Raw genomic sequence first — 24447 nt, forward strand, 5'->3', positions numbered from 1 at the left:
CCTGCCTGCACCACCCAGCCCCCCTGGGTGCCCCCCTGGGTGCCCCCCTGGGTGCATCCTGCTGGCAGCACCACTGCCCCTGGTGCCCCTCGGATGTCTCCCCAGCACCGTGGCACAGCCGTGCCCCCCGCAGCAGCCCCGCTCTCCCCTAATGGGAGCGGACACCCTGTCACCCCGCATCTCCCCGGAGCCGCGGCACGCACACGAGCCGCGAGCACGCCGCCCAGCTTGGTAAAGCTGCTGCCTTCGCAGGGCTCTGGGAGCTTCCGAGTAGATAGGAGTGCTGCGGCCAGCTGGGCTCCGCAGCCACGTTTCCTCCAATTAGATCAAAATTAATGATTGCCCCAGATCCGCTCCCCGGCAGGCACGGGGCTGCATCCGGATCCGCAGCACACGGGGCTGGCGAGGGGGGCGCAGCAGTCGGGTCCCTCTGCACAGCCCAGCTCTGTGGGCTTGGGGTGGTGGCACCGAGCAGGCAGGTCGGGGGCCAGCTGGGACCAGGGGGGTGATGGGGATGCTGCTGGGGCTCGTCCCTCCAGCAGGTCCCCCTGTCCCCCGTCCTGCTGCCTCCTGTGCCCAGGGCTGGTGCTGGTGGCTGGGAAGGGGGCAGGGGGACCCTCACTGGGGTCTGTGTGTGCGTGGCCCCTCCAGGGGAGGGCGCACAGCAAATAATCGATCTCTCCTCTCGGTGGCAAGGCAAGAAACCACAAACAAATCCTCTTCCAGACTGGCCTGAGAATAGAGGAGAGCAGTGGCTGTGTCTCGGAGGGGATGAATCATTGTGAGCGTGCTGCAGGGCACCGGGGCAGGATCAGTCCCATGTGCACCCCTCCAAATGGGGGGCACCTTCCCCTGTGTGGGGCCTCCACCTAACCCCTGCTGCCTCTTGCAGCATGGAGGAGCCCTGATACACCAGAGCTCCCCCCCCCCCCCCCTTCTTCTGTGCTCACAGCAGTTATTTTGTCTGAGGTTGCAGCCTCTGCTCTCGCCCAAACCCCCAGTGCCTCCAGCCGGTCTCCGTCACTGCTATCTGTTATTGCCATCCTCTGCACTCTTTCCAATTAGTCTGGATTTTTCTTGACGTCTGGTCCTGGACCAGGCACAGGGCGCCCGCCGAGGCCTCGCCAGCAGCAAGAGCTTCAGCTGCCTGGTGCATGCTGCCCCTCCTCATGCAGCCCCCAGCGCCGTCCTCCTTCCCACAGCTGCAGGGCAGCCGCTCATCCCCTGTGACAGGGGCACATCCCCCCCCAAAAAGCAAGGCTTCTTCCCTCCTTCCCTAGCTCCTGGCTGCTTCTCCAAACAGCTGGGCAGCTGGGAACCTGGCTTCTGCCTGCGCAGACACCCGCACCTGCACGGCTCCTCCTGCCTGGGGGTTCAGCCCCCCGCACGCGGTGCGCACCCAGCTGGAGCCGTGCTGGGTGTCACATTCGGAGTAGCTGACACCACCGCTGCCCGCTGCCGGGGCTGCTGTGCTCCCCGACCCAGCCCAGATCTTTGCGCTTGTCCTTTCGAATCGGATCTGATTGTTTTCAGGCCATTTCTCCGATTTGTCAACATCATTTCAGATTCCAGCCCTGTTTTCTCCAGCCCTCACGGCTCCCCCCCCCGCCATCCAAGCACGGCACACCAGGACCTCGCCGCTCACCCACCCGAGCCTGGGGGTGCAGGGCAAGTGAGGGGGACCCCAGTTCCCCAACCTGCCTGCTCACTTGCAGGGTGGCAGCCCTGCAGCATCCTCCCTCGCTGCCTCTCTCCCCCCGTGCACGCGTGCCGTGCTCAGCCGCAGGTGGGGGGCTCCGGTGCAGAACAGCGAGACGCGAGATGCTGCCAAGTGGCAGCGAGGGCTGTTCCCAGCTGGTGCTTTCCTCGCTGCCTTGTCTGCTCCCAAGGAAAAGCAGCCCCTGAGCCTTGCTGCCACCCCTCTCCCTGGCCCTCCCACCCCAGCGTTAGCTGCCTGTGCTGCACTGGGAATTGGGTTTCCCGGCTGGGTTTGTCCCCATTTGGGCAGCGGGCATCTCCAGCAGCTCCCAGCCTCCCTGCCAGCTCCACCCGTGGTGCACAGCCCATGGTCCTGCTCATTGCCCTGCCCTGCAGAGCGCTGCCCACAGCCACAGGATGGGGCTTGTGTCCTGGGTGCTGCTTGTTTGGGTACAGCTTGATCCCAATCTCAGCCCAGCCACACTTCAGACTATTTCTGGGGTCCAGTGGGCCTGGTGGCCAGGCAGGAACAGGGCACAGCAGGGTAGGAGAGGGATGAGAGGCGCGGGGAGAGGACATGTCCCTGAGCAGAGTGGAGGGTTTATGAGGATGTCCTGTAGTCACACAGCGTGGTTTGCCCAAAGGATCTGGGGCACGGACCCTGCCCCTACACCACGGACACAGCAGGGGCTGGCTGCCAGCATGGAACCGCCTGGCAGCCCCTCGTTGTCCTCACACCCCTTCCACCGTGCCCCTGGGAGACACAGGCAGGGGTCCCTGCAGCCTGGGGCTTGTCGCTGCGTGGCTGGGGCCTCTCACAGTGGCAGCGCTCCCTGCCACGCTTCGGTGGGCCGGGGGCACGGGGTTGGCACGTGCACGCCGCATCCCTGGGGCAGGGGGAAGCAGGCGGCCGGGGCCGTGCGTGCTCCCCGCCGGAGGCAGCCTATCATGCCGTATTGACCCGCACTGGAGGCAGGAACATGTGTGCCATGCACGGATCGATGGGAAGATTGAAGATGCGTGTGCGCTTGCCGGACGGCTGGGGGAAGCTTTGCCGTTGGCACCGGCAGCGCAGTGAAGGTCACGCTGACCTGCGGCGCGCTCCCCGGGGAGAGGCGAGGCCGCTGCCGAGCTGCTGGGGGTGTGTGTGGGGGGTCTCACGCCCTGTGCTGCCGGACCCCGGCCTCCCCATGGGGCACGGAACCCCCAGGGAGAGCCGCATCTCCTGGGGGCTGCTTGGTGGAGGCAGGGAAGCGGTGGGGAAACTGAGGCAGGGACACCACGGTGCCGCGCAGGGGAGCGGCTGGCCCCGGGTGCCGGTGCCCCCCACCCTCACCCCGGCCCCCAGCCCAGCGAGCAGAGCAGGCAGAGCCCCCCCAGCTGCGGGCAGGACGGGGCAGCAGGAGGGGGTGCCGGGGGTGCTGCGGGGAAGCCCCGCGGCTCTCCCCGTCCCGGGGCTCGGCGCCCGCCGGGTCGGGGCGCAGCGTGCCGCGGCAGGGAGGCGGTTAACGGCCAGGGAGCCGCCGAGGCAGGAGGAGTCCGCGGGCGGGCGAGCAGGAGGGGGCCGCCGGGCGAGCTGCCCGCAGGCTGCCCGCCCCCGCCGAGCCGCCCCGAGCCGTGCCGAGCCGCCCCGAGCCGCGCCGTGCCGTGCCGAGCCGCGCTGCCCCGGGGCGCACGGGCCGGGGCGAGGCGCACAGCGCGGCGGCGGCGGCGGCGGCGGCGGCGGGGGGCAGGCACCGTGCCCCGCCCGCCTCGGCACGGCTCGGCACGGCACGGCACGGCACGGCACGGCTCGGCACGGCTCGGCACGGCCACAGCATCACAGGGCACGGCTCGGCACGGCTCGGCTCAGCGCGGCATCGCACGGCTTGGCTCGGCGCGGCGCGGCACGGCTCGGCACCGCTCGGCGCGCATCGGTTCCGCTCGGCTCGGCGCGGCTCGGCACGGCTCGGCACGGCTCGGCTCGGCTCCGGCAGGTCCCGAGCCATTCAAACAAGTGGCTCCCGCAGCACTTGGGAGCCGGGGCTGGAGAGAGGGCGCGGAGCGGCTCCCCCTGCCCCGGAGGCGCGGGGCCCTTCACACTGCCTCCTTCTCTGGCGCTCGCTCTTTATTTGACGATGAAATAATGTTGACATGTCTTGAATTATTAAGTATTCCCTGGATTTTATTAGCACATGATGCCTAAATGCTGCCTGTATCTGCCGGGGTCTTAACCAGAGAGGAGCGAAGGAGAGAGGCAGAGACACAGAGCGAGGGAGAGGAGAGAGAGGGGTTTTTGACAGCTGTATTTGTGCTGATAAGCGAAGGCACAAGGAGACGATCGACTAGTGAGACAAGAGGGAAGCGGCGGCTCGGAGCTGCTGAGAGGGGCTGCGCTTCCCTCCCGAGACGGCTCGGCCCTCCCGGCGCCGTGCTGGGGCTTGGGGGGGACCCGAGCCCCCTCCCAGCGCCTGGCCGGGCTCTCGGCCGCTGCCCGTGCCGGGGGGCAGCCCGCTGGCTGGGCACGCCGGCCGCGCGGGGCAGATGCCGATTGAGATCGTGTGTAAAATCAAATTTGCCGAGGAGGATGAGAAGCAGAAGGAGAAAGAAGAAGGGGACAAGGAGAGCCTGATCGAGGAGCCCGCGCGGCCCCGCTCCCGGGACCTGGCCGCCTTCGCCAGCGCCAGCACGCTGCACGGCCTGGGGCACATCTGCCGCTCGGGGCGGCTGGGCGTGCGCCAGACCCTCTGGGCGCTCGCCTTCCTGGCCTCGCTCGCCTTCTTCCTCTACCAGGCGGCCAAGTCGGCGCTGCTCTACCTGGAGCACCCCCACGTCATGGCCCTGGACGAGGAGGCCATCCGCGAGATGGTCTTCCCCGCCATCACCATCTGCAACATCAACCGCTACCGCCACTCGGCGCTCACCGACGCCGACATCTTCCACCTGGCCAACATGACCGGGCTGCCCCCCAAGGACCGCGACGGCCACAAGGCCACGGACCTGCTCTACCCCGACCCCGACATGGCCGACATCGTCAACCGCACCGGCCACCAGCTCGACGACATGCTCAAGAGCTGCAACTTCAGCGGCGAGAACTGCTCCTCCCGGGATTTCACTGTGGTGAGTGCGCAGCCCCGGGGACGCCGCCGGCGCTGGGGGGGCTCTGACCCCGCCGTGTCCTCGCCGCAGCGGGGCTCCCCGGCTCGCTCCGGCTGCTGAAGTTTTGCATCTCTCCGTGTTCGAGTTTCCCTCCAAGTTTCACATGGAGAGAGAGAGAGGATCCTCCGTGGGAGCTCTCTGCTGCAGGACCGCGCTGCCGGCAGCTCCGGGGCTGCAGGAGGGGGTCGTGGGCAGGAGCGGGGGCGGATGGGGGAGCGGGGCGCAGCCGTCCCCGGGGTGGGCGAGCAGCAGGAAGGGGAAAGCGGTGGCACGGAGCCCTGCTCCAGCCTCTCCTCACCACGGGTTGAGCTGCTCCATCGCAGGGCATTTTGCACAGCAAGAGTGCAATGGGGGGGCCGGGACCCCTTTGCACGTAGGAGAGCCCCCCTGCCTTCGGGGGTGGGCACTGGGATGTGTGTGAATGCGGGAGGCTGTCAGCATTGCACACTCGTGTGTGTGTGTGTGTGTGTGTGTGTGTGCAAATGCACGTGCCCAGCACCCCCAGAGGGTCTGCTTCGGGGCATGGCCACATCCGGGTGCCCTGGGGGCCACCCCCACAGCTGGGGGTCCCCGGACCCCAGCAGCACCGTGCCCACCCAGGCAGCGAGCTCCCAGCCGGGCACCGCGACTGTGCGGCTCTCGCTAATGTTGAGCCTGGAATCACAAATCCCCGCTGTGGTTTGGGGAAATAAATGTGCTGAACGGGCGGAATACCTGATGGGACCCCTTTCAGCCCGTAATGACTCTGGAAATGAGCCGCCTCTCTGCTCCGGCTGCCAGGGGCTGCTGCTCTGCTTGCTCGCTGCGCTCCCCGGAGCAGCGCTGCCAGCCGGAGCCCGCTCCGTGCTGGGGAGGGGGGTGCGATACCGGGGGCTGCGCAGCCTGCTGAGGGGAGAGGAGGCTCCATGGGGCTGGAAATGGCTGATGCAGCACGTCCTGCTTCACTTCGTGCCCATCGCTGCGAAGCCTTTCTAGTGCGGGGTGCTGCCGTCCTAGGCAAAGCGCCGTTTGGGGGGTGTTACAGGGGGGCTGCCGTGGGGAGCGTTTGCCTGCAGTGGGGTGGGGAGGAGCGGGGGGCAGCAGGGGGGGACCCTCCTCCTCCTGGGGTTTTGCTGGGCTCTGTGCCTGCTGTAGCCGAGCTGCCCGAGTTTGGGTGCCGGGGAGAAGTGAGATCCTGCGGGGAGAGCGCAGGGAGCCCTGGTGCTGGGCAATCCTGCACGTGGCATGTGGGGCTCAGCCACGCTGGCTGGTGGGAAGGTGGGGAGCCCAGCATCGTGCCGGGTAGCAGCACGGCATGGCAGTGGGATTTGGGCTGGGTACCAGCTTCCTAGAGCACAGACAGACATAGGGACAGCCACCGGGACTGTCCGGTGTGCCGTCTCCGTGCGCTGGAGCAGGCTCCAGGCAGCGGGGTCAGGACGGGGAGCCCAGAGCCGGAGGCACCCGGAGTGGTCAGCAGGCAGGGCTGTCTCTGCCATCTCTCGCTGGCCACTTTCCCGATGCACCTGGAGCCAAGGGGCGATCTTGGGGCAGAAGAAGGTGCAAGGCACAGGCTTGGGAAGGGGAGGGGAAGGCAGGAGCAGAGGGGAGGGATTCGGCAGCCTCTCTGTGCCACGCAGCACGTCCCAGAGCTGTGCCAGGCAGCGGCGGGACCTGCCGAGGCAGCGCACCATTTGCAGCTGGAGCCTGCTGCTCCTGTTCCCTGAGCCGAATCTGTCCCCTGTGCCTCCTCCTGGGGATGATTGAAGCACGGTGCGAGCAGCTTGGCAGGCACGGGTGAGTCCCAGCCGCCACGTGTGGGCTTGGGAGCCGCCGTGCCTGCCAGCTGTGGCCCCGGTGCAGGAGCACCCTGTGCTGCGCCGCACCCCGCTGTCACACCGAGCTCCCGGCCCTGGGTGCCCCGCGTGCCTTTCTGCTCACAGGGCTCCTGTGAGCCCACCACAGCGGGTGCTCTGCGGGTGTCCCTGCAGGGAAGGAGGGCTCGCAGGGCTCGCAGCACCCGGAGCAGAGGCTGTGTCCCCAGGGGAGGCAGGGAAGGGAAGTTTTCCCTTGCAGTTCCCCGGGGCTGCGCTTGCAGGGGTGCTGGCGTCGATCCTCTGCTCTGTGCGCACGGGGGGCTTCACCCAGAGGCCAGAAGCGTGACGGCCCCTGGGTGGCCGTGGGCAGCCTGCCCGCCGGGCCAGCAGCGCTGCCGAGCCGGAGCACGGAGCTCGCAGCCGGTGAGCACACGATAAACAGCTCGCGCGGGTCCTTTAAGTAGGCGCCGCGAGTGGTAAATGATCTTCCCCTATTTAACGTCACAAATCCTCATTCTTTATGGGATAGCAAATTAAGAAACTATGGGGAGAAAAATCCCCAGCGTAAGCATCTTCCGTGTAATAAAGCCCGGCTGGGCTGTAAATCTCCCCAGGCGGCAGGGACAGCACCGAGCCGCAGCGAGGCTCCCCTGCAGCCTGCTGACAAATGTGCCCCGTGCGCAGGCTGCCGGGAACCCCGGGCTGAGCCTTTTCCTACCCCTCTGCACCCCTTACTGGGGGGCAGCCCCGTCCCCTGGGGCGCACAGCCCCGTGCCACGGGCACGCTGCCCGCTGCCCAGGGCAGGGCGCTGGGTGCCGAGCCTGGCCGGGTGGGCGCAGCTGCGGCACCGAGGGTGCGAGGCGAGGCGTGCGGCGGTGCTGCAGGGAATCAATAGCTCGCTTTCCGCGCCATTAAGCGGGAGGCGTCCCCGCGGGGCCGGGGCTCAGCTGCGGCTGGTGGCCCGTGGCCGCACGGTAGCCCGCTGGCACCCAGCCCCGGGGCCATGCTGGCCACCCCTGGGTGCACGGCGGCGCTGGGGACGGTGGAGGTGGCTTTGGGCAGGGCAGGGCAGGTGGTGGCCAGGCCAGCTCGCCCTGGCTCCTCGCAGGCTGTGCTGGTGGTTGTGCTGGAGCCTCTCTCAAAACCACGTTCCCCCATCAAAAGCCTTTTGTTTGTGAGCCGCTGCTGCTGCCGAGGCCGCTCCTGCGAGGGCTGGGGCTGGGGGAGCGCAGAGCTGGCAGCGGCCTCGGAGCTGGCAGCGGCCCTGGCTCTCCTGGCAGGGCCCCCCCGGGCCGTGGGCTGTGCGGGGCTCTCTGCGCCTCGTGCTGACCCCCAGGAGAAAACCCCACACGGGTGGGCAGCGTTGGCTGCGTGCTGCCGGCTGGTGGGGGGCTGCAAAGCGCCGTGTGGGGCCGAGCCCTGCAGCCCCCCAGCAGGGAGGGCACGTACCCAGCTGCCTCCTTCCCCCCTGCAATCAGCGCCGCTCCCGACGCAGGGACTCTCTCTGACCTTTCTGCCAGAACCATATTTAATACATGTCGCATTTTCAACCTGTTTGTACACCTGGAAAAAGCTGGGCTCGTTCCTCTCCCCCTGCCCCTGCCCCACCTGGTGCTGCTGCTCACCCACCGAGGCGTTCAGCCACCCCATTTTGCCTCTTTGTGGTCTGTTCACCACGGGGAGCAGGGGGCTGGGGGCACACATTTCCCTTCCACGCTGGCCCTGCAAGGCCCTGCGAGCTTCCTGCTCTCTGCAGCCCCCGGGTAGAGCTGAGGACCGGGCAGGATGTGTCACCGTGCCGTGCCGTGCTGGCACGTCCCCAGATCTGTGTCTCTGGTGGCGCAGATGGGCTCTGGTTCCTCGTGCTCCTGTCCGGAGCGGTGGCAGCTCTGGCACGGTTACACATGAGCCGCCCGGGCACGGCTCGAGGCGCTGCTTGTGCCAGAAACCGGGGGACTTTAATGCAATTCGTTGCCATTTAATTTTACACAATTCCTGCTGCTTAATCCGCTGAGAAATGCTAATTTATACAATTCACGTCTAAAAATAAATGTCAGTCCAGCAGCTCCCAGCAGTGGGTAGCTGCTCCCCCGAGCCCCCGTTGGAGCCTCGTGTGGGGGACCCCAGCCCGGGGCGCACCCCCGCGGTGCCCAGGCCTTGGGGTGCAGCCCCGGGGCCGGCAGCTGTGGGGTGATGGGGTTATGGGGTGCCACGGCAGGGCAGCGAGGGGCTGGCTGGTCCCATGGGTGTCACCGCAGAGCCCCTCATTGCAGCGGGTCTCGGGGCTCCGTGGCAAGGAGATGCGGGGTGTCACGGTGCTTTGGCTGCCTTTTGGGATGGACTGGGAGGTGGGAGGCGTGCAGGGCCCCCGAGCTGTCTTTGAGGCCCAGTTCCCGGGGCTTTCCCCAGGGAGGGCAGCCTGGCCCGGTGTGCAGCTGCAGCCAACAGCACTCAAGGCCAGCGCCCTGGTGCCAAAGAGGTGCCCGGTGCCAGGGGCTGGCACGGGGACACCCGAGCCGTGTGTGCTGGGTCCGGCCACGGGTCAGGACAGCCCCTGCATGGCTGGTAGACGTGGATACGTTGTAAGGCACCTTTCATTTCTGTGGGAGCGTGGGGAAGCCCATACCCCATCTGCCTGGGCTGCCTGGATGCAGCCCTACCTCCCTGAGCACGCAGGGGACGGGGAGAGGGAGGGATCCTGCTGGGAAGCAGCAGAGAGGACAAGCCCATTCTGATGCCCATCCACATGGGGTGGCACCAGCCCTGGTGGCAGCGTGGGGACGGGTCCCCAGGGCAGCGGGTGGGCTGCGAGAGCTGCGGGAGCCCGGGGGGGGGAGCAGGGGCGCGGGGGCGGCGCGGCGGGGGAGCGGAGATGCTGGAGGAGCCGGCGGCTTTCCCACCGCATCCCTGATTGAGATCGGATCACCGCGAGCATAAAAAAGCTCTCTTCATAATTATATTTAATGAATTGACTTTAAAAGCTCTTACACTCTTATCTGGGTAATTTAATATCACACACTTAATAAGCCTGTCTCCGATACGGGGGGGAGCCAGCGGCCGCGACGCCCGCGCCTGGTGTGGCTCCCTGGGGACGCGGGACGTGCCGTGCAGCTGGCCCCACGTGGAGGGCTGGGTGGATCGGGGGACACCGCTGTCCCCTGGGGACAGGGCACCCCTGGGGGCTTGGCGCAGGGGCTGGGGGACCATGGGGCTGGGGGGCACGGTGCCATGGGGCTGGATAGGGGCAAGGTGAGGGACCTGTGGGTCCGAGGGGGCTCACAGCACCCCACAACCACAGCAGGGGTGACAAAGCCACCAGCCGGGCTCCCAGCACCCCCCCAGCCCTGCCCCACACGGCTCCCCACAGCCAGGACGGGGACCGGCAGGGTGCGGAGGGCGAGGGCGCAGCGCTGGCGCGCAGCTGGCCATCCCCGTGCTGCCTGGCGGTGCCGGCTGCCGTGCCAGAGCACGGTGCCAAGGCCGGGCGGGCTGCGGGGAGCCGCGTGCCAAGGCGGTGACGTGGGGGGGACGCAGCTGCCACCTGGCCCTGCCTGGGGCGGCAGTCCCCAGGAGAGGGGTTCCCGGGCACCCCGCGGGCAGCCCCGGGGCGCGGGGCCGGGTCTCCCCGCGCTGGAACGGGGAGGTTTACGGGGCTGCACTAAGTGACGCAAATGGTTTGAAGCCCATAAAGAGAGACGGTTTTATGTAAGACGACTATATAAAGCTCTGCTGTTCTGCCATTGATGAGATATAGGCCTTTATTTATAGAAGGCAATGTTTGCGGTGCGAGGGCTGAACGCCAGCCAGGGACCCGCGGATAGGGCGTCGAGTCATTTCACATGCAGCTGCCGTCGACACTGTTCACACATTAAAGAAAAAAATTAACAAGTTTGCAGCCAGTCAGGTGGAAAAAACAATAATTGTCGAAAACCGTATTTCCCCCTTTTTCCAATAACAAATAGCTGAAGCGCTGCTGGGGAGGCTTGGGCTCGCTCAGCGCCTGCACAGAGCCGGCTGAGGCTGCGGCACGGCCAGGAGGGGGGCACTGGAGAAGGGGGGGGCACGCTGGGGCCGTGGGGCTCCGGCAGAGCCGGACATCTCCCCAGGGCACCGTGTCCCCTCCCTGCCCCGTGCTCACTGTCCCCAGGGCGCAGGCAGGCACGGCGTGGGGCTGAGGATGCTCTGTGCGCGGTGGCTGCAGACAAAGCCCTGCTGGCTGGGTTTCCCTGCCAGCACCTCCCCGCCCGCACGCAGGGGGATGTGCTGAGGTTATTTCTTGGCCAGATGTGGCCGGGTTCTTGCTGGCGAGCGAGCAGCACATCCCTGTGGTCAGAGCGCCCTGCCAAATTTCGTTTCATGCACGAAAGGAGGAAAAACTTCTCATGATTAATTGCGCAACAGGGGAGAACACGCAGCTCTCTAACCTGCTCCTTGCTGATCGCTGCCCTTTTCTTCCTCGCTGCAAGCGCAGCTGGGGAGAAGGGGGCGAGCTCTTCCCCAGGGCACGCTGTGCTGCACAACCCTGGGGCTGCCCGGGCAGCGAGCGGCGAGCTTGGTGGTGCGCGGCGAGGGCAGGAGGTGCTGGAACAGCCCTCGCTGCCCTCCTGACCCTGCGAGGGGAGGGAAGGCAGGCAGGGCTTCACAGCAGGAGAGCAGTCAGGCTGGTGCTTGAGCTGCCTTCTCGCAGCTCCCTGCACATTGCTGCGGGCTGATGTCCGAGGCTGTCCCTTGCTTACGCTGCAAAACCTTCCCTCTGTGCACTGAGCCGTGCCCTCGGTGTGCTGCGCCAGCGTGGCTGCGGGCACGGCACTGCCTGCCCCCTCTGCGTGCTGCCTGCTTGCAGCAGGGAGAGGAGGAGCGGGGTCACGGGGCCAAGCTGGGGCACACCTGGGCTCTGTGCCCGCACGGCCGGTCCCCCCCGGGCAGCACACACGGGTGGGGAGGGTCCTGGGCACCCCGAGCTCTCCGCTCCCTCCCTGGGAGCAGCTGGGTGCTGAACAGCCATTAAGCGCCGGCTGAGCTTTGATGGAGTCAACAGGTTTTCCTCCAGCGGAACAAAAGGTTACCTGCTTGATTGCAGAGCCGGGAGCACAGGCAGAGGTGAAAAGCGAGGGCAGGAAAGCCAGAGGCCGGGAGAGCTGCGGGTGCCCTGTCTGTGTCAGGGAGCTCGGAGACACTGCCGGCCGCGAGCCCATGGGGTGTGCGGGGCCGGGGCCCAGGGTGGGAGGAGAGAGCTGGCACCAGCCTCATCAGCCAGAGCCCTGATTAATCACTAGCTGCCAGCCCTCCAGCCTGCAGCTCATTAGTGGTTTAATTCCTGGTGCCCATCGCGCTGGAGGGCCGCACGGCCCTGATTGAGCCGCTGGGACGGGCTGGGGCTGCCCACCAGGGCCAGCAGAGCGGGCAGGGGCAGGCAGGAGCCGGGTGCCCCAGCAGGGCAGCCCTGGGCGCACAGGGGTGGGCACGGCCTCGCGGCCCAGCTGCCAGGAGGGGTTTTGATGGGAGCAGCCCAAACCCTGCCCTGGCTCTGGAGCTGCAATCTGTGCTGTTTCTGCCCAGCTGGAGGAGGGAGGGGGCCGCGCAGAGCCGGGGCCCCGGTGGGAGCAGGGAAGCGTCTCCATCTGTCTGCAGCGCTCAGCGGCTGGAGAGGCCAAGGTGGTCCCCGAGTGGGGCTGTCCCCAGGCCACCTCTGCGCAGGAGGCAGGGCTGGCACGGCATCTGCGGCTGCTCGGGGCAGGGCAGGGAGCAGCCACCTCCCTGGGGACTGAGGACACTGCAAATCCAAGGTGGATGCAAGCATTAATTATGTCCCGGCTGCTCGGCCACCGCCGTGGCTGCTCGTGCACCGGTTACACCGGTGGCATGTGCTGGCTGTCACCCCACTGCGCCCCACGCTGTGCCGTGCCGTGCCGGCCAGCCCTGCTCTGCCCGGCCCCAGGAGGTGAATGGCAGGAGGAGCAGGAGGCAGGAGCGGTGTGAGCACTGTTGAGCAGCGTGGCTCTGAGATCCCACTCATCAGAGAGCATCTGCACATCTATGTGCTAGTTAGGGGCAGAGGTTCGCAGGCTGTCCCTGCCCTGCCTCTCCATGGCCCCCTGTCCGTCCCCATCCCATCCCATCCCATCCCATCCCATCCCATCCCATCCCATCCCATCCCATCCCATCCATCCCCTCCCCTCCCAGCAGTGTGCACAGTGCCACCCCTGGAGCCCCGGAGCACGCAGCAGTGACAGCCGCTCCGTCCCCAGGTGCCTGCCTGATCTTATCGTGGTGGAGCTGCCTTGCAGAGGGAGTTTTTCAGGCTCTGCCCCCCCGGCGCTGCTGCTGCTCTGACATCCTGTTTCCTTATCACCTGACATGACCTTAATTTACTCCCCAGGCTGACGGCGCTCCGGGCTTCTCCTCCAGGAGCTGGATCTCAGCACCGTGCCCTGCCTCACCCGCTGCAGGACCTCGGCACAGGCAGCGGGAGCAGGGCACAGAGGGCTGCGCAGGGCAGGCAGCACTGGTGGATTGAAATGCTGGCACCGACAACTTCTGTAGCCACGTTATCTCCCAAGCTGGGCAAATATTGGCGGAGGGGAGATTATTCAATAGCAAAGTTTGCAGATGGGAATCACGGCGTGTGATCCCACAGGCTCCGTGCCGCAGCTCGCCTGCTCCGGAACAGCCTCAGCTCCATGGGCCTGAGCTCCATGGGGACAGGACAGGGCCCTGGGCAGCATCCTGGGGGCTTTCCCCTGTGCTGGTACCCAGCAAGGCACTGGTCCCAGCTTCCCTGCAGCTCCCATCCCACCCCACAGCACCGGCATACACGTGCGCACCGTGCCAGGACCCTGCTCAGCCCCACGCAGCCCCCGGCATGGTGGGGCTGAGCTTCCCCAGGTGTGGGCACCACCTGGAGCATCTCTTCTCGTCCTGGAGCCTGCACCCAGCTCCCCTGCTTGGGCAGCTTCTCCGTGTGGGCCCTGGTGGCCACCTGGGCTCTTTGGGGGCACCCTACAGCCCCAAGAGGGGTGTCCCCCACCCCCAGCACCCAGCCAGGAGCCTCCATCCATCGGCCCCCGCACCCAGGAGCGCGCGGGCTGGGGAAAGCCAGCCCCTATCATGTTTGTTCCATTGATTTAGTGCCGTGGAGAGGGTTTAATCAGCCTTTAGCCTGCACGCTCCAGCATTAAGAACAAATCCATTAGCCACGAGATAACCACAAAGGGTTGCGCTGAGGCTGGATGAGGTCCCAGCGCCTTCAAGATGCAAATTGGCAATCAAAGATCAAAGCCGTGCAGCTCCCTAATCTCTACTAAAAGGGCTCAGCTATTAACGAGCCCTTTCCCGCTGGGCTGTGATCACCCCACTTCACTCCTGTCCCGATGCGGGGCGCGTTGTGCCGTGCCCCTGGCCCCCGCGCTGACCCTGGGGATGAAGGCACAGAGGGGACCCGGGCTGTTTGTTTGTGCCTTGCTGCCTGCGGCTCTGACGTGCTGCTGTCAGATTTGTGCTGGTGCAGAGAGCAAAGCCCCGGGGAGCCGCTGGTCAGCGGGCAGAGGGGGCAAGAAGGGAAAGGGGCAGGGGCTGGGGTGGTGAGGGCCGTACAGGGTTCGCGCGGAGACTTTGGGCGCAGGGGGAGGTGCTGCCGGGTGGTTTCCTTCCCTCTGCTCACGGATTTAGCCCTGGTGTGGCTGCACCAGGTGGCTCAGGTCAATCCCTGTGGGCCCCAGGGAAATCAGCGCTGGGGATGTGGAGTGGGGGCAGGCGCAGTGCTTGGGCAGGGCCCCTGGGGCCGTGTTCCCCTTTCTGGGGTATTCCTGCCCGGCTCCTGCGCAGTGCTGAGGCCAGCTGCAGGATGGGGGCTCCCAGCACAGCCCCAGCACGCTGGAAGCCATGAAGCCGTCGAGCTGTGACAGGAGCTGAGCTGCCAGCACCGTCAGCAGATCTCGGGCAGCACAGATGGGCTGCCAGCGCCGGGGCACTGCGCACCCGGGACCCTGGCGGAGAGGCACGCACCACTGCCCGGTGCCAGCACAGCACTTCCAGCCCCCATGTGCCTGCTCCAGCTCGGGGGGGCAGCATCCACCCCGCAGCACCCCTCTGCACGGCGGGATGCTCAGGAGGACCAGCGCAGGGAGAGGTTTGGGCTGGGGCTCGGTGCCTCCGGTGGCTCTGACAGCGTCCCCGGGCGGTGGCACAGCCTTGCCCTCGCTCAGCCGGGGTGATGATAAATCTTATCAGCGTAAACCCATCCGCAGGCAGCGGGATAACCCCTGTGACAACCCAGCCTCAGCCACGCTGCGGATTTACAGATAAATAACAACAAAGCTGGAGGGACCGGGCCTGTGCCGGCACCTGCCCGGGGGCACCCCGCGGCCACCCCTGCCACCAGAGCGTGTGCGTGGGGACAAAGCCACGCGTGATGCCGGCAGCGCATCCCCCGTGCCCTCGCCCCGCTTGGGCCAGGCGTGGGGCCGGTGCCAGCCGCGGGTGCCAGCAGCGTGGCGGTGCCAGGCGGCGCGGATGCTGCCGGGGGGGCGGCGAGGTGTGCTGGCAGGAGCTGCTGCCCCGGGCTGGCCGCCCCGCCTGGGCTCCCGCGTTGGCTGGCGGTGCGGCCGCGCAGCCGTGGGAGCCGTAATGAGATGGAGCAGCAGAAGGACGGCGAGATAAGGCTGCCTGCGCTGCCCCAGCAGATTAAACGCTGGGATTAAGCAGGCGGTGCCAGCTCTGCTGCCTTTTTATCTCGCTGCTTCTCCCCTCTTATTCTCCCGCAGTCGATAGTGAACGGTCTCGGAGCTGTCAGCAAAGGAAATTGCTTGTTAACCCGTTGGGGACGGGCGCGGGGCTGCCTGCACGGCTGCTTTCAAAGAGGAGCCTTCCCCGGGGATGCTGCTGGCTGCAGAGCGGGGTGGGCAGAGCAGTGGGGCCATGGGACCTCCCTGCTCCGTCCCCATCCCAGTGTCCCGCTGCCCGGTGCTGGCCCCGTGGTCCCCGTGGGGCTGCACACAAAGGGGCTGGTGGCGCTCGGCTCTGGTGCTGCCTCTCAGCCAAAAGCCCCCAGCTTTTGGGGTGGCCGGGGGAGCAATGTCATGGGGCACGCAGGGTGACAGCAGCCAGAGAGCGGGGCTGGTCTGCGTCAGGCCCCACAGACCCCGGTGCCCCCCTGGGCATCCTCAATGCTCCCTCCGGGCCCCAGGTGGGATGTTGTGGGACGGAGAGGGCACGTCCCCGGGTCTGTGTGGCCGGGGAGCTGGCAGGGGCAGCGTGCGAGCCCTGGGCAGCCGGGGCTGAGCGCGGCACGGCGCTGGAGCAGCTGCTGCGCAGGGCAGGAGGGCTGAGCCCAAATTGGGAGAGGAAATGGGAGCAATTGGCACGTGCGGGCTGGCAGGAGGAACGCTGCGAGGGGCTGGGATTGCTGTTTATAAATACATCAAGGGAGTAAACACAACGGAGGGAAGAGAGCTATTTCAGCTCGGGGACAATGCTGGCGCGAGAACAAATGGTACAAAGCGGCCCTGCAGAAATTGGGCTTGGAAAGCAGGAGACCAGCGAGGTCCCGGGCCGGCCGCCCCCCAGGAGGGGAAGGCACAGCGCTGAGCTCGCCGTGCTGCCGGGGGCGGCCGTGTGCTGGCCCTGGGGGTCCGCACGAGTGCGGGTGCCCCAGCTCTGCCCCGCTGGCAGCACAGCCCGCAGCACAGCTGAGCACTTGGTATTCCAGCCGCGAGCCCGCTTGGCACCGCCGGGGCTCCCACGTCTCCCTGCTGGCTCTGGGGACACGTCCGCGGGGCTCAGCTGGCACGGGCTGGCCCAGCACATCTGCGCGGGGAGGTGGCAGGAGGGGCGCAGCCCCCCAGGGCGTGCCCAAGGCTTAGGGATTTGGGAGGTGGGCTGGGATGCTGGGGGGGGGATGAGGAACATCCCATAGCGGAGCCCACCGCGGTGCTGGAGGGCCCTGCCTGGGGACAAAGGCGTCCTGGGGACCTCATGGGGGTGGCAGCCCCGGTGCAGGAGCTGTGCCCGGTGCCAGCAGCAGCCCTGTGTGGGGCAAGGACAGGGTACAGGGGGGGCTGTGGGTTTGGGGGGGCGATGGCACCGGTGCTGGAGCTGGGGTGAAGCCAAACTGGCTCCGGTGCTCGCCCCTCCGGGGAGCGGGGAAGGGAAATGGTGCGACCGTGCATGAGAGGGACGTTTGCAGAGGCGAAAACATCCCACTGGCTCAGAAAATTGCTGCAGAATCGGGCTTGAAATGAGTTGAAATTGCTGAATCCAAGCGGATCTCATATCCCGGGCAGTTGCAGTGCTGGCGTCAGCGCTGCGGCTTCCCTCCATGGGCACCCAGGCGGGGGCTGTCAGCACCACTGGGGGGGAGCGGGACACCGGGGACACGGCCGGGGATTTGGGGGGGCTCCAGCAGAGCCTGGGCTGTGCTGGCTGCAGCAGGGGCAGCGTCTGTGGGCATGGCATTACCTGGCTGTGCCCGTGTCACCCCGGGACAAGCAGCACCCCGTGCCCCCAGCTCCGTGTGCCCGCTCGGGGAGCACCCTTTGCAATCCGGGGGCTGCAGCCCGTGGCCCGGCTGCTGCTGGGTTGCTGTGCCCAGGGACATTTGTCACCGGGGGGTGCCCGCTCCTGCGTGTTGTGCCCATGCCCTGCTGGCTGCATGTCCCGGGGGGGACACGGGGCAGGAGCACACGTCCCCGGCGTGCAGGGCCCCCACGCGTGCTGCAGCTCCGTCTCCTTTGCATGCAGGCATGCGGCTGGCAGCTTAGCGCGGCCTCTTGTCTCTGCAGAGCAATCAGGATTTGTCGCTGCTTGCGCTGTTTAACGTCGTCTTCCAGAGGCTAAATACCGTGGGGAGCCGTGTAAGCCGCGGAAATACCTGCGTGAGCCGGGATCAGCCGCAGGCAGGCACAATGGGCTTGTAGCGACGAGCATGGGGGGGCTCGGGCATGTGTGGGGCCGGCCCCGGGGACCCCTGCCATGGGAAACCTCGGTGCTGGTGGATGGGATGTGGTCAGGATGCCGGGAACCAGCACCCGTGGGGTGCCCACACATAGGGGGCAAGAGGGGGAGCCCCGTGGGGTGGGGGCAGCTGGGTCATGGGGCTGTATGGGGCGGGAAGGGGGATCCTTCAGCCCCCCAGTGGCAGCGATCCCCGGCTGGGATCCGCCTGGCGAGGCGCCGGCAGCTATTTCTGTCAAGGTCAAAGTGTCTCCACGGCACAGAGCAGGGAAATGAGGAATCGTGTCGAGAAATTACCTCCCTAATGGGGTCTCCCCTGCGCGGGGATGCCGGTGTGTGGCAGCTGAGTGGGGAGGCCTGCAGGCGGTGCGGGAGCGCTGCCGCCCAGCCCTGAGGCACACAGCACCCTTGGGTGCCCCGCGAGGGGAGCAGGGTGCCCAGGGGCCGTGCCCCCAGCCGTGCCCGGCAGGACACGTGTTCTCCGTTCCCCCCCGCGAGGCACTTTTTTGGGTCATCTGTGGGGAAGGAACCATCTCCCAGAGCAGGCAGCCCCTGCTCTGCCCTTCCTCCTCCTCCTCCTCGCTCTGCTCCCGCGCTCCCCGTTATCTAATTGGGTTTGGCATACTGGAAAGCCGAAGCCCTTCAGGCCTGTGCCGTGCTCTCTCCGGCGAGCTCTCACAGCTGTCCTCGGCACCCTGGCAGCCCACGAGTCAGTAACTCAGCGGGGCGCCGCGGGCACCCCTGCCCTCCCCATGCCCCCCACGCCCCCTGCGCCCTGCTGCCCGCCTGGGGCCGCAGGGGACGGCGATGGGGACAGGGACGAGGCCACCGCTGCCACCACCACCGCCCTGGGACCTCTCCCTCGCTGCCAGCCCCTGCCCGTGTCCCCAGGTGCCCTCTCCTGTGCGCCCTGTCCCCATCCCTCTCCCGCTGCCACCCGGCGCTGTGCGAGCCGCCGGGAGCTGGCAGCGAGCAGCGCGCTGACATTTCCTGCGGCCGGGGGAGCTCATCCTCCCTTTGCAGAAAAACTAATATCAAAGCCGCCCCGGCGCGCCAGGCGCTGATGCTATCAGGCCGGCGGGCTCGGGCTCTCCGAGCCGCAATAAATCCCCGGCCAGCGGCTCCAGCAGCCCCCCCGCAACCTCCCGCAGCCCGGGGAGCTGGGGCTGCGCTCCCCAGGGGGCACCGGGCACCGGGAGCCCGGCGGGGGGCTCGGGGGGTTCGGGGCCGGCCGGAGCGCGGCGGGGCCGGCTGCCCAAAAGCGGGGCCCTGCTGCCCCCTGCCGGATCCCGGCCCCGCGGGGCCCCCCCCGCTCCCTTTCCCTGCGCTTTGAAGCGCCCCTGACGGGCAGCCGGGCCCCCGCCGCCAGCCCCGAGCCTTTGAGGAGCCGCTGGGGGTGCGCAGATGCCGTCCTCGGCGCCGTCGTCGCTGTCCCCCCCCCTCACGTCCCCGCTGTGATCAGAGCCGCAGCCGTCACTTCAAAGCGCCCGCCGGGCTCCCACGCAGCAGCAGCCCCCGGGGACGGGGTGGGGGCCCCCAGGCTGCGGGGATTTGGGGTACGGCACCGGGGAGTGGGGGACGTGGGAGGTGACCGCCCCCCCTCCAGGCTTGGCACCGTGTGGGGCAGGGCCCCCAGCCCCACAGATGCTTTGCCCCACGTTGGGTGAGGTTTTGGGGGGCACGCAGGGCTCTGGGGGGGCTGTGGGGCCAGAGCAATGGGCAGGGATGCTCCGGGGTGTGGCACCCCTGGGTGAGGGGCTCACAGGGCACTGCTGGGTCAGGGCATCCCTGTGCCGGGGCTGCGGGGACCCCCTGCCTGGGGTAGCACAGCACCCCTCTACACACCCCCGGCCCGGCTCGGGGAGGAATTTTCCATTCCCGAATCGAGGTTGGGGGAAGGCGTGCGCTTGCACCAGCCCCCTCCTCTCCCTCCCCTCGCCCGTCACAGCTCGGGAAGGCGCCTGCCACATCCAGCTCCGGGAAGGTGCGGAACCAAAAAAACCTCCCGGGAAGGAGACGGGGAGCAGGGAGCAGGCAGGAGCCCACCCCCAGTGCAGCGATGCCGCTGCCCCTCTCCTGCTGCCCCGACGGAGAGGCCCTGGCCGCGGCACAGGGCGGCTTCCTGCGCGCCACCCGCATCCCCGGGCTGCACTACATGGGCACCCGGCCCCAGTCCCGCCTGCGCCGCCTGCTCTGGAGCCTGGCCTTCCTGGCCTCCGCCGGGCTGCTGGCCACCGGGGCCACCGACCGCCTGCGCCACCTGCTCTCGCGCCCCGTGCACACGCGGGCACGCCTGGCCCGGGCGCCCCAGCTGCGCTTCCCGGCCGTCACCCTCTGCAACCCCAACCGGGCGCGCTTCCTGCAGCTCACCAAGCCCGACCTCTACTCGGTGGGGCAGTGGCTGGGGCTGGCGCGGGAGGACCGCTCGCTGGTGCCCGAGCTGCTGGCCGTGCTGGGGGACGAGCGGCGCCGCTGGCTCGAGCGCCTGGCCAACTACTCGCGCTTCCTGCCGCCCCGCCGCTCCGAGCGCACCATGCAGAGCTTCTTCCACCGCCTGGGCCACCAGATTGAGGACATGCTGGTGGAGTGCCGCTTCCAGGGCGAGCGCTGCGGCCCCCAGCACTTCGTCCCCGTGAGTCCCCGCCTCGGGTGCCCAGCGCCAGCCCCAGGGGCCCTGCGGGACTGTAAAGGGGGGCCCGGACCTTATCCTGCTTGCAGAGCGCCCTGCCTGAGCCCTTCCCCATCCTCCCCCTCCCTCTCTCCATCCCCAGGTCTATACGCGCTACGGCAAATGCTACACCTTCAACGGGGACCGGAGGAACCCGCGGGTCACCCGCCAGGGCGGCATGGGCAACGGGCTGGAGATCATGCTGGACATCCAGCAGGAGGAATACCTGCCCATCTGGAGGGAGACCAGTGAGTGGGGCTGCGGGCAGGGCACGGGGTACAGGGGCTGAGGGCTGTCCCGTGGGACCAGCTGCCCACACCCCCTTCCATCCCCTGCAGACGAGACATCGTTCGAAGCTGGCATCCGAGTCCAGATCCACAGCCAGGACGAGCCGCCCTACATCCATCAGCTGGGCTTCGGCGTCTCGCCTGGCTTCCAGACCTTTGTGTCCTGCCAGGAGCAGCGGGTAAGGCCGGCTCAGGGGCTGGCCATATGGGGCCAAGCCGTGGGGACAGCGGGGTGGTGCCGTTCCCAGGGGTGCCGCTTCGCCCCACGCGGCCCCAACCTCTGCCGGGCGGTGGTGATACCCCACAGCCCCGGGGATGTCCCAGCCCCGTGCGTCCCTGCAGCGATGCCCTCCCTCCCCGGCAGCTCACCTACCTGCCGCAGCCCTGGGGCAACTGCCGGGCCAGCGTGCAGGGGGAGCAGACCCTGCCCGGCTACGACACCTACAGCATCGCCGCCTGCCGCCTGCAGTGCGAGAAGGAGGCCGTGGTGCGCAGCTGCCACTGCCGCATGGTCCACATGCCAGGTGAGGGTCCTGTCCGTCCCTGCACCCAGGGGTCACCCCCACCCCATCGCTCGGCCCCTGCCACCCCCTAGAGGGGAGCGAGCGCGGGGTGGGGTGTGTGAGGCTCCCACCCCCTGACCTGCAGCTTCCCCGCAGGCAACGAGTCCATCTGCTCTCCCAACGTCTACATCGAGTGTGCTGACCACACGCTGGGTAGGTGCGGGGCCGGGAGGGAGGGATTTTGGGGGCGGGGGGGTGTGTGCAGCCGTGCCCAGCGGTGCGTGCCCCCAGACGCGGCGGTGGAGGACAGCCAGGAGCGCTGCAGCTGCCCCACACCGTGCAACCTGACCCGCTACGGCAAGGAGATCTCCATGGTGCGCATCCCCAACAAGGGCTCAGCGCGCTACCTGGCCCGCAAGTACAACAAGAACGAGACCTACATTCGGTGAGCCCCAAGGGGCTGGGGCTGGCAGGGGGCTGGGGGGGGACACTGGGAATCTGGGGGTCCCCCCCTGCTGCTGGCAGTGTGTGGAGACCGGGTCCTGGCACACACGGTCCCTGCAGCATCCTCTCCCTGGGGGGACTGTGTTTAGAGGGGGGGCACCGTCTCCTTGGTGTCCTCCCAGCCTGCACGTCCCCACCCCGCAGTCCCACCGGGGCCATGACGTGTCCCTTCTGTGTCCCCTCCACACCCAGGGCCCCGTGAACCCAGCCTGTGTAACTCACAAGGGCGCCGGGAGCACCCTGGGGCGGGGTGGATGGGAGCTGGGGGAGGCTGGGGGCAATGTGGGTGGTGACCGGCCCCACGGTGTCCCCGCAGGGAGAACTTCCTGGTGCTGGACATCTTCTTCGAGGCGCTCAACTACGAGGCCATTGAGCAGAAGAAAGCCTACGACCTTGCCGGGCTGCTCGGTGACTCCCCAGCCTTCCCGCAGGACCCCCAGCTCCCCCTGTCCTGCAGCCCCAAACCCCATTACCACCTCGTTCCCCTCCATCCTTTGTCCCTGTCACCTCGCTGTCCCCCCCCATCCTTTAGCCCTGGCACTGCCGTCCCTCCCTAGCCCAAAGGGGCTGTGCAGCAGCTCCCGGTGACCCTCTCTCCCCTCTCCTCCCCAGGGGACATCGGGGGACAGATGGGCCTGTTCATCGGCGCCAGCATCCTCACCATCCTGGAGATCCTGGACTACATCTACGAGGTGCGCTGGGAGCTGAGCAGGGGCCGGGCTCCCCGGGGAGGGGGTGGCAGTGCGGAGCGGGGTGCTCCCATGGGGTGCTGTGTGCGTGTGTGGGGCTCTGGGGCTGACCCCTCTGCCCCCAGGTGATCCGCGACAGGGTGAGCCGCGTCCTGCGCCGCTCCAAGCCGCCCCTGAAGAAGCCCTCGGGCAGCATCGCCACGCTGGGGCTGGAGGAGCTCAAGGACCAGGTACCCCACGGGGTGGGCTGCGAGGGCAGGGACCTGGGCAGGGTCTCCCCAGCCCCATGGGGACGGGACGTGGCTCCCCAGGGCCAGGCTGGCAAGCTGTGGGATGGATATAGGGGAAGGGCCGGGGGGCAGGAGGGCGCCCCCCTGACGCTGCCGTCCCCGCAGAGCCCCTGCGAGACGCTGGGCCGGCACGTGGAGGGCGCCTACAACGCGGGCATCCTGCCCAACCACCACCACCGCCACCACTACCCGCACCAGGGCGTCTTCGAGGACTTCGCCTGCTAGGCCAGCTGGGGACAGGGGGCGGCCAGCCCCCACCCCGCGCTGTCCCCTCCCCGCCGTCCTCACGGAGAGGCACCGCGGCACAGGGAACAGCCGCGCCGCTCGCCCCCGGCCGTGCCACCGGCACCGCCGCGGCCCCCAGCCCCCCCGCCCAGCCCCTCCGCTTGCCCCCAGCGTGCGGGGTCAGCCCTGTCTCAAGCACACGGGATGGGGGGGCCGCCCCCCGTCCGGCAGCAAGAGCAGCCCTGGGCCCAAAACTGCATGCCAGGGGGGCTTCGGGGCAGCGGAGGGGTCCCCGCGATGCAGAGCATGCGAGGGGGGGTCTGGGTTTCCCGCGAGCCCCCCCAGGCCCTTCCCTGCTGGCCCCTCCTGGGGGGTCTCTGCCCTGCCCCATCCCCCAGGGGAGGGCCGTGCCCAGCCCCCTGGCCCCCTCCCAGGGCATGTGGCAGGGTGGGGGGCTCCCACCTGCAGTCACACCTGCATGGCACCTCCCTGCCACCCCTCCGGCCCCCAGCACCACCACCACTGTGACACCCCCGGACACCTCCCCTCCTTCCCCAGCCCCACGCAGCCCCCCGGGGCTGCAGCCCCCCGCCCCGTAGCCACCCCCAGCCAGACCCCTGCACTGTGACCCCCCCACACTCCAGTGTTAGCCCCCAGCCCCGTGGACTTCTCCCCGCTCTCCTGCCCCAAACCCTCTCCTCCCAGTGCCCCACAGCCCCCTCCAGCCTCCCCGCTCCCGTGCGTCACCCTGAGCAGGCTGTCCTCAGGCACAGCCACCCGGCACAGCACGGGGGCACCCGTCCTCGCTCCCCTGGCTGTCACAGCTCTTCCGCACCGTGCACGTCCCCACCCCTGCCATGTCCCCCCTCCCCCGGGTGCTGAGCGCCCGCTGTGCCTCCCCCAGCCTGGATGGGGTCAGGAGGGTGCCCCGTGCCCAGCACAGCCCCGGGGGGGTGGCAGGACCCCATCAGGACCCCCCCTGGTGACCCCTTCCCGTAGGACATCTCCTCCTCCCCCTCCACTGTAGCAGACACCAGCGCAGGGCAAACAGCCCCAAAATATCTCAGGAGGGGGGGGCCGGCTGGCAAAGCCCCCCTCGACACGCACACACGGCAGAGAGGGGGACCCGCGGCAGGAATTGGTGACATCGGGGGAGAGATGGGATGGGACCTAGCCTGGCTACACTCCCAGTGCCCCAAGACCCAAAAGGGCACAGCCATGCCGTGGCCAAAGCCATAGCTGCAGGAGGAGCCCCTCCACCACCGCGTGTGCCCGGGAGGGTGCCCAGGTCCCCGTGGGGCGGTGGCACGCGTGGCGTGGGACCCCAGCCCCAGGGAACGGCCACCCTGTGCCCACCCCGTGCTCCTGCACCAGCAGCTGGGTGCAAGCAGAAGCATCCCCGCAGCGATGCCAGGCCCCTCACCAGCACCACAGGGGGAAGGAGGGTGCCTGGGCACGGGGTGCAGGATGTGGCCCCCTCCCTGGCAGCGGGAGCGAGCCCTGGGCAGGGTGGGCACGGGCAGGGCGGCGGGAGGTGGCCGTCGGAGGCGTGCGCCACTGTTTTATAGATGTACAAAAGCTCCCTAATAAAGAGGCACAAGTAGGTCCAGAGCTGCCTGCGTGGCTGGGGGGACACAGAGGGGTGGGGATCCTCACGCCTTCCCCAAAAAAGCTGTGCTCTGGCTGCACACCAGCACC

General features: G+C 68.1%; 2 protein-coding genes across 2 annotated transcripts; both read left to right on the forward strand.

The window, feature by feature from the left end:
• The first annotated feature begins 3519 nt into the window (after nucleotides 1-3519).
• ASIC4 (acid sensing ion channel subunit family member 4) lies at nucleotides 3520-24360 on the forward strand. The gene is made up of 10 exons (XM_038182385.2): nucleotides 3520-4797; nucleotides 20355-20499; nucleotides 20590-20717; nucleotides 20903-21062; nucleotides 21198-21254; nucleotides 21333-21486; nucleotides 21862-21953; nucleotides 22158-22237; nucleotides 22360-22464; nucleotides 22630-24360. Exons 1-10 carry the CDS (start codon nucleotides 4222-4224, stop codon nucleotides 22747-22749), a joined length of 1617 nt encoding a protein of 538 aa, XP_038038313.1. The 5' UTR covers nucleotides 3520-4221; the 3' UTR covers nucleotides 22750-24360.
• LOC140002873 (acid-sensing ion channel 1C-like) lies at nucleotides 16166-20347 on the forward strand (the record flags this gene model as incomplete). Its single annotated transcript, XM_072040416.1, has 1 exon — nucleotides 16166-20347. A coding segment is annotated over exon 1 (705 nt), but the record flags the coding sequence as incomplete, so codon positions are not given.
• Nucleotides 24361-24447: the final 87 nt, after the last annotated feature.

This window comes from Anas platyrhynchos, chromosome 7 (assembly GCF_047663525.1).
Source record: "Anas platyrhynchos isolate ZD024472 breed Pekin duck chromosome 7, IASCAAS_PekinDuck_T2T, whole genome shotgun sequence".
NCBI classification, from domain to species: domain Eukaryota; kingdom Metazoa; phylum Chordata; class Aves; order Anseriformes; family Anatidae; genus Anas; species Anas platyrhynchos.